This window comes from Nicotiana tomentosiformis, chromosome 2 (genome assembly GCF_000390325.3).
Source record: "Nicotiana tomentosiformis chromosome 2, ASM39032v3, whole genome shotgun sequence".
Classification (NCBI taxonomy): Eukaryota; Viridiplantae; Streptophyta; class Magnoliopsida; order Solanales; family Solanaceae; genus Nicotiana; species Nicotiana tomentosiformis.
In genome coordinates this window covers 168,787,450-168,796,725 of record NC_090813.1, presented here as the reverse complement: position 1 = coordinate 168,796,725, position 9,276 = coordinate 168,787,450, and the positions used below count along the sequence as shown (strand labels likewise).

The following is a 9,276-nucleotide window of genomic DNA, read 5'->3' as shown; positions in this document are numbered from 1 at the left end:
AGCCATTCCAAGCCTGCCCTACCTGCACTCATCCAAATTTCCACCGGGATCTCATCTAGTCCAGTCAATGTTCCCCTGCTCATCTTATGCATAGACCCCCCGACCTCCTTATTTTTATACGCCTACAATAACTAAAATCTCGACAACTCTCAATGTGCTCCAAATCACCCAACTCAGTGGCTGTCCCTCTCTTCATTTAGGAGATTATGGAAGTATGGCTGCTATTTACGTCTAATATGCGTTTCTTCCACCAATACTCTACCTTTCTCGTCTTTGATGAGCTTCACTTGGTCACGGGCCTTCCTTTCTCTCGCCTTGGCTAGCCTGTACAACTTCTTATCCCCACCTTTGTCCCTAAACCCTTCATACAAACGTCTAAACGTCCCAATCTTAGTAGCCTTAACCGCTAATTTTTCCTCCTTCTTGGCCTTCTTGTACCCCTCCCTATTCATCCTCTTCTCCTTCTCGTCCTTGCTCTCCACCAACTTCATATACGCCGCTTTCTTGGCTTCTTCTTTTCCTTGGACCTCACTATTTCGCCACCAGTCCGCCTTGTGCCCACCAGAGTAACCCTTCAAGACCCTTAGCACCCCTCTAGAAGCTTCCCTAATGCAGTTCGCTGTCATGTTCCACATATCACTCGCGTCCCCACTACTCCTCCATGCCCCATAGCCACCAATTTCTCCCCCAACCACAGAAAATATCAGAAAGCACTTTCACATATAAAATAATGGATTCACATGCTATATTTATACCAATAATAATCACTAAACCACATAAAAATGATAGAGATAGCTACAGAATAAGTTAAAATAGACATTACTTACCCTCAATTAGCCATTAAGCCATGCTACAAAAAATAGCCAAAAGAAAGTTGCCAATGATATACAACATTCCTGCAAACCAAAGAAACCAGTTGAATTGTCTTGCCGAAGCAATGCATAATACAATTGAAGATTGTTCTTAGAATCACGCCATGATGGATTTTGCTTATTTCTCGACAACTAGTGCATAGTGTGCAGCGGATGGAGATGCTCTCGAGAACTATGCTAATCATGCTTTTGATTCTTCTCCCTTATAGCGTGATTAAAAATCTGAGGAATTCAAGAGAAAATATGAACGTGAATTCAAAAGACATAACAGCGCACATATGGCGAAGAGTTTATCATTGGGTGGTGGCTTGAAATTTTGAAGGAAGAGTTGGCAATGGCAATGACTCAGAGCATGAGATAGGTAGATATTCTTGTGATGAGTCAGATGACCACTATGGATCAACAACTACAGATGGTGGGAAGGAACTTAATATCAGCTTGCTTGATTTATTGGCTAGCAATGAATCAATATTTTCAATAGGAGATGCAAAAGAGTCAAGAAAAAGGCGGACAAAAGAACTATGAGGTTCAGTTGTCTAATACAAATGAGTCTGGTGGCCATTAACCATATACTGCTCATAGTATTGTAAAGTCAAGTTCATTATCTAACATTCATTCCCTAGGTCGACAATTTAGCCACAACTTTCAACATTAATGGTGTTTACCCTTAAAATCGGATAACAATTAAACTTATAAGTGGTTTTAAAAATATGTGATTTCACCTAGCACAAATTGACAAATATGATAATTAATGCTAGAAATTGACTGTAAAATAAAGCAAACCAGTATAGAAATGCAATTTGGCACTCGAGCTAGATAGCCCTTGAACCTACTGAGAATATAGTTAAGAAAAATGAACTGAACTGAAGAACAAGAGAATTTAAGAGAGAAAAGTATTGTATTTCTTTGATATGCGAGAATTGGGTGATTAATGATTAGAACTCCCCTTTATATAGTAGATGAATTCTACTTATGGTATAATTCTAAATACAGAAGGAAATCCCATGATTGGCTAAATAACCGTTCTTGATTTGATCCATTCTGAGATTTCCGCCACGATCCTCGACCGGTCACGGATATCTCGGCTTTCCGTTAGTTTGCTATCTTCGGTCTTGATCGATGTCCATCCTATTTGGTCTCGATCATTATTGGTCTTGATCTCGATTGGTACTTCGAATCCCGAGCTCGGTAGCGCACCTTCATGTCTCTGTCTGATATAACACAGGGCTGATCCTTGGACCACCATCCTGGTCTCGATCAATCAACAAAATTAGGTAAGCTAAGTTTTAACCGTATATAGATAGTCCCCTCATTTTTTGGAGTATAATGACAAGAAACGAATTGAGTCTTTGATCTTTACCCCGATTTGTCATGACGTCATCACCATGACGTAAGCGATAGAGGTGACCGAAACGTCCCGTCGGTACAGTTCTCCAGGTATTTAATATGCGTCAGTTAATGGTCGGCCACTACCAGCTTTGAACCGTCACCGTGAAACCCATAAATAGGTCCCCTTTCCATTCTTTCAAAATTTACTTTCAATCTCTTCTGCTCCAATCTTCAAAGCTCTCTGCATTCTTTAAGCTTTTCGTCTTAAAATCTTTAAGTTCCATTGCTGATTGTTGATTCCTTCTAAAACACCGGATATTATCATCTCCATTCTTCTTTGCCTTCAAAACCTAATGGCGAAAATGTCTAAAACTGTTCCACAAAAAGAAACCGCCTCCTCATCTCGGCCGGACGACAAGAAAACAACGGTGGAGCCACACCCTGAGGAGTGTATTCCCGGGGTGTGTGTTATTAGCTCTGACTTTAAAATCGATAAAACCTCATCAATCCCTGGTCGATGCGAGCCAGTATCGAGATACATATGCTCGATATCCGAGAATTTCCTCAAACAAGTGAAGAAAAACTATAATTGGATAACAAAGAAGTAGTGATACCGGCCCATGAAGAAGACATCACTACCCACGTGGAAGGGTTCTTGAGTGTTTACACTTACCCTTTCACGTTAGGTCCCCTTGATCCAGTCATCATGGACTTCTGCAGAAAGTACCAAGTAACCCTCGGACAAATCCACCCCTCTTTCTGGAGGATTGTAATATTGCTCCGATTCTTTGTGAGCAAAATCAACGGGCTCCCTTTCACCCTCGATCACCTTATAAGGTTGTATAGCCCCCGACTCTACCGAGGTGGGCTAATAAAGCTTCAACGCCGGGATACCAAGATACTTATCTTGAGCATATATGAGGACAAAGATCAAGGTTGGATGGGTCGGTTCGTCCGAGTGAAGATCTCCGACCTGATTCCGGATGAGAACATGCCGTTTCCCAAGAGGTGGAATATGAAATGTAAGTATGATTCCTTATTAGCTTCTGTTTGTCACTTTTACTTCTTCATTCTTCCTTATCGACATTTTTTCTCGGTGTAGCTGCTACTTGGATGCCGGGTGCGGTCCCTCACCTCGAGAGTTGGGTCAAGAGCCTGGTCTCGACATCTACATATGCTGAGCGTGCATGGCGTGACTTATCAAAGGGCCGGTGGGAGGCTAAAAATCATGGTAAATCTCGTTCTTGCACTTAATAATTTACTAAAACGTCTCTCCGAGCTAACTCGGTTTCCCTTTATTGCAGGTCTTGCAAAAGATGCAAGCATGAGGCCCCCATTCGGTGGTGAAGAAGCCCCTATACCCATCTCGAATCCAGCTAAGGAGGGAAATAGAAAAAGGGCCTCAACTTCTGAAGGGCAAGAGCCAAAAAAGAGAGTGGCTCGTAAGCCATAAAAGAATGTCATTCCGCTATCTGTGGAGTCAACCCAACTCCTAAGGGAGGAAGAAGAAGAAGAAGAAAAGGAGGACGATTCCAGTCTGGTAGCTCAAACACGAGCTTATACCGAGGGTCAAAAGGCCACCAGATCGGTCAAAGATGGAAATTTCTGCCTCAACCTAACAGGGTCCAAGAGGGGGATTCAGTTGGAGTCCCTGAGCCGACTGGAGCCGAAGGTGCCTCACCTCGGGGTGAGAAGGCAGCAGAAACGGCTGTGGAGGCTGGTCTCGAAATGGAGAGAACGCCTTAAGAGACCCACTTAGGGCTATAGAAATCGGAGACTCCCCGTCGTTTCCTTCATTCTCCGAGGAAATGATTAGGGAGGCTCGGGCCATGAAGACTCCTTATGTAGAAGGAGCCTACGGAAGAGAGGACCCTTTCCACGGGTATTTCGCTGGGATCGATGAAACTGCTGGCCTGAGCAACTTAGATATACCAGGGAAGAGCTCGAGAAAAATTTCTTCGAGTTTCATACTAACCAGCCAGTTTCCGGCCCCTAGTGTCAATTCGGGGTGCAAACAAACAATCATTATCTCGATCCTGGAGGATGCACGAGTTTGTGCGTCCCCGTAGGCATGGCTAGTTACTTTTAGAGTCTGGTCACGGAGGAGGACCAAGCTCTGATGGACGAGGTGGGAGCATTGTGTCTCTTTAACGAGGCCCAACAAGCTTTGAATTGGGTAAGCCCCAACTCCATTTTCCAATACCAGTTTCCATACTTGCGTTTTTTTCTTCTTGCCTAATTCTTTTTCTTCTATTTGTGCAGGTCTCTGTGCTTCATCATGAAGCTTTCTCTATGTCAAAGGAGAATTGAGCCGATACGAGGCCAAAATTTAAGGGCTCACTGAGGAGAAAAATGCCCTCAAGCTTCTCAATGAGCAAAAAGAAGAAGAAGCCAAGGGCCTTCAAGCTGAGCTAGATGCGGCTCCAAAAGAACAAAGCGACTTGGCCAAATAGGTAATAAGAATCTTAGAAGTTTATGACATCGGTTCGGGCGTGACGGCTAATTGTTCGATCCCACAGGTCCAACAGAAGCTCGAGATAATCGGGCAACTTCGTGAAGAAGTAGATGCGGTGTAGGCGAAAACCACAACATGGAAGCAAAACATGGACCGTCTTGCCTCAGAGAAGGAGGCTACTCGAGCTCAACTAACCTCATATGAGAGTCAACTCTAAAGCTTGAAAGAGAAAAACTTGGTGCAAGCCAAGAAAATGGAGGATTTCCAGACTCGGTTGGGTTCAGCTACCTTTGATCGAGAGAGGCTGGTCACAGAACTTGCAGTGGCCAAATTCGAGGCGGAGACAGCCAAGACTATGCTGAGGCATTTGTGGCCGTCTACCGATCCAAAACCGCTCAAGCTCAAGCAAAGGAAGTTGCCGAAGTTTCACAAGTTCGAGCATATTGGGTTGCCGAGTATGCCAAGTTCAGTCTCGAAGGGAGACTCTCGAGGAGGTCCACGCTCGTGACTTCGATCTTACTGTCGAGATCGAAAATGCAAAAGAGCTTGAAGCTGAAGCCAAAGCGTTGGCCTCTCCCGATGATGATGACTCCGAGAGCATAAGCGAGTCTGAGAGTGGGGAAAACCCTGAGGGTGAAGATGTTGCTTCTGGAGAAGATTAGGCACTTAGAATCTTTCTTTTTGGGCTTTTGTATATAATCCCGATCGGGCGATGTTGCCCTTGTAAATAACCTTTTGATATATATATAAAGATATTTTTTCCTCTCTGTCTTGTCTTGTAAATTTTTTTACTTCATTTATGCCGTATGAAATTTTGCTTCATTTATGCCTTATGAAATTGTATTAATAGGTTCTAGGCTTAGGCAATGAAAACGTATTAGTATAGATTTTATGATCGAGTGAGTGCTTGCTCGAATTCGAAGTAAGGTAACCCTTAGATTTTATTTGAGCGAGGATTATCTCTCAAACTCAAAAGCAAAAAATAGCCCTTAGGCTTTCGTATTAGGACGATATGGCCTTTGTAAAGAGAATTGTTTATAGCTTTCTTCCCTTTTCAGTTTGAAAAGTTTTTATCATTTGTATTTGTAAAAATCGGTAATGCCTTTGCACGAAATAAGGAATTGTTCGAGGGTTCAAACAATTTTGTACTCATTAGAGTTTTTGAGGCTTGATATTATCGAAGCCCTTTGTAATTTTGCCGATGGTAGCCTTTTTAACCGGTTTAAGAAAATATTCGAAGGCCTATTTTATTACGAAATTCGGACGTCTTCGAACCGTGTTAGTTTGGCCGTAGCCCTTTTAGTTTGGGACTTGCCTCTTGGGCTTATTTTCAAGTTTCACTGCGAGCTTGCTCGAAGTGTCAGTCCCCGAGTGGGGTGGCCGTGGCTTATAAAAATCGAGGGTTGCCTTTAAGGTCTTATGATCTCGAAGTTTTAATAATTTAATCTCGTCTATTTTTCAGACAGTAGTCCCCGAGTGTAGGGTTTGTTGTTCGAACTTCAGTTATGATCGACCCTTAAGCCTATTTACACAATAGGTCAAGAGTATGAAATTGTAAAGTAGAAAATGTTTCTAAGGCATGAGATATCGGCAAGGAAAAATACTTCTCTTAATAGATGATTATACATGCATACATGCTTGATGTCAGGGCTCGAGCAACCTATATAGGCATGGTTCATTCGACCATTTGGCCCGTACATAATTTACCTATCGAGACCCCGCTCTCACGAAGTAATTTTCTTGCAACAAAGTTGACATTCGAGGGTAATGCCCCCCAGTATTCGAGGTTGATTGTAAAGAAGCCTCAGATACTATTGAATTGTTCTAAGTTAGTACGATCAATGGTTGTCTCGTTAAAAACCTCACCGAAAAACCCATTTGGGACAAAACTGGTCTAAGGGAAAAAGAGTGCAACGCGTGCTTTCAGACCTAAAGACTTCGTGTTGAAGAATCCATTAACGTTCTTGATCGAATACCTGCAATGGTTAGTTTAAAATATAAATAAAAATGAAAGGGTCGTACTATAGCAGTAGTATCGTTTTAGGAGCGATATGTTCCAATTGTTCGGTAATTGTTCGCCATTCATCGTGCCGAGCTTGTATGATCCTTTTTCGATGATGTCGAGGACTTTATACGGTCCCTCCCAATTTGGACCTAGGTTTCTTTCATTCGGATTTCGAGTGTTGAGGGTGACTTTTCTTAGCACCAAGTCCCCGATTTTAAAATATTGAAGATTGGCTCTTTGATTGTAGTACCTTTCGCTCCACTATTTTTGTGCGGCCAATCGAACAAGGGCGGCCTCGCGTATTTTATCCAATAATTCTAGGCTTGTATTCATGGCCTCGTGATTCGATTCTTCTGTTGCATATTGAAACCTGAGGCTAGGTTCCCTGACCTCGACCGGGATAAGAGCCTCGGCACCATAGACTAAAGAGAACGGTGTTGCCCCTGTACTAGACTTCGATGTTATGCGGTACGCCCAAAGAACCTTGGGCAGTATTTCTCTCAACTTTCCCTTGGCGTCGGTCAGCCTCTTCTTAAGATTTTGGATAATGGTTTTGTTGGTCGATTCGGCTTATCCGTTCCCACTGGGATGATAAGGTGTCGATAAAATTCTTTTGATCTTGTGATCCTCGAGAAATTTAGTTATTTTGCTGCCGATGAATTGCTTTCCATTATCACACACAACCTCGGCAGACATCCCAAATCGACATATAATGTGGTCCCAAATGAAGTCTATGACTTCCTTTTCTCTAACTTTCTCGAAAGCCTATTCTAATCCACTTAGAAAATAGTTAGTCATAAATAAAATAAATCGAGCTTTACCTGGGTCGAGGGGAGAGGGCCGATGATATCCATTCCCTATTTCATGAACGACCAAGGGGAAAAGACTGAGCGGAGCTGCTCCCCGGGCTGGTGAATCATTGGCGCATACCTTTGACATTTGTCGCACTTTCGAACGAACTCTTTTGTATCCTTTTCCATATCGACCTAGTAGTACCCCTATTCTGATAACTTTGTGAACCAATGATTCGGCACCAGAATGATTTCCACAAGTGCCTTTGTGAATCTCCCGTAGGACGTAGTCAGTATCTCCCGGTCCCAAACATATTGCCAATGGTCCATCGAACATCCTCCTAAATAATGTTCCATCCTAGGACAAAGTGAACCGTGCTGCCTTTGTGCGTAGAGTTCTCGACTCCTTTGGATCTGATGAGAGCTTCCCGTTCTTTAGGTATTCTATGTACTTGTTTCTCCAATCCCAGGTCAGACCTGTAGAGTTTATTTCGGCATGGCCTTCTTCGATCACTGATCTCGAGAGTTGTATGACAGTCCCTGAGTTAAGTTTGTTATCTTCGACCGATGACCCCAAGTTTGCAAGGGCATCAGCCTCGCTGTTCTGTTCTCTAGGTACATGTTGTAAGGTCCACTCTTTGAACCGATGTAAAGTTACCTGTAGCTTGTCCAAGTACCTCCGCATTCGGTCTTCTCGGACTTCGAAAGTTCTGTTGACTTGGTTTACCACGAGTAGGGAATCACATTTGGCCTCGATGACCTCTCCTTCCAAACTTTTAGCCAACTCGAGACCTGCAATCATGGCCTCATACTCGAACTCATTGTTAGTTAATTTCTAAGATCTGATAGATTGTCTAATTATATTACTCGTGGGTGGTTTTAAAATAAGGCCAGCCCGGACCCCTTCACGTTCGAAGTGCCGTTTGTGAAGAGGGTCTACACCCCCGATGATGTACCCAATTTTAATAACAGTTCTTTTTCAACCTCGGGTACGAGGGTTGGCGTGAAGTCGACCACAAAGTCTGCCAAGATTTGAGACTTGATGTCCGTTCGGGGTCGATACTCGATATTGTACCCACTGATCTCGACGACCCATTTGGCCAATTGACCCAAAAGTTCGGGTTTGTGAAAAATAATGCGAAGGGAATAGGTAGTTACAACACATATTGGATGACATTGGAAATACGATTTTAATTTCCTAGAGGCGCTTATTAAAGCAAGTGCTAATATTTTTAAGTGCGGGTATCTGGTCTTGGCCTCACCTATGGTCCGACTAACATAGTAAATAGGGAATTGCGTACCTTGTTCTTCTCAGACTAGGACCCCACTTACCCCCATTTTCGAGACTGCCAAGTACAAGTAGAGTTGCTCGTCCACTTTCGGGGTATGAAGCAGTGGCGGGCTTGATAAGTAACGTTTTAATTCCTGTAAGGCCTGTTGGAATTTTGATGTCCATGCAAAGCTACTCTTCTTCTTAAGCAATGAGAAGAATCGGTGAGTTCTATTTGAGGATCTCAAAATGAATTGTCCTATGGCGGCTATGCGCCCCGGTAACCTTTGTACGGCCTTGACATTATCCATGACTGTGATATCCTCGATGGCTTTGATTTTATCGGGGTTGATCTTGATTCCCCGATTTGATACCATGAAGCCGAGGAACTTGCCTGAGCCGACCCCGAATGCACACTTCTCCAGGTTAAGCTTCATGTTGTACTTTCTCAGTATATCGAAAGTCTCTTGCAAATGTTTCAAATGGTCCTCTGCTCGTAGGGACTTAACTAACATGTCATAAATATAAACTTCCATTGATTTTCCTATTTGCTC

At 43.1% G+C, this 9,276-nt stretch overlaps 1 protein-coding gene across 1 annotated transcript; it reads right to left on the bottom strand.

Annotated features, from left to right (window-relative positions):
- Window positions 1–221: 221 nt before the first annotated feature.
- On the bottom strand, window positions 222–626 carry LOC138906058 (uncharacterized). Its single transcript, XM_070194579.1, has one exon. The coding sequence runs from the start codon at window positions 624–626 to the stop codon at window positions 222–224; it is 405 nt and encodes a 134-aa protein (XP_070050680.1).
- Between the last annotated feature and the right edge of the window lie 8,650 nt (window positions 627–9,276).

Excerpts from the sequence above, each read along its gene's own strand:
- LOC138906058 (XM_070194579.1), bottom strand. The coding sequence starts at position 626 with ATGACAGCGAACTGCATTAGGGAAGCTTCTAGAGGGGTGCTAAGGGTC.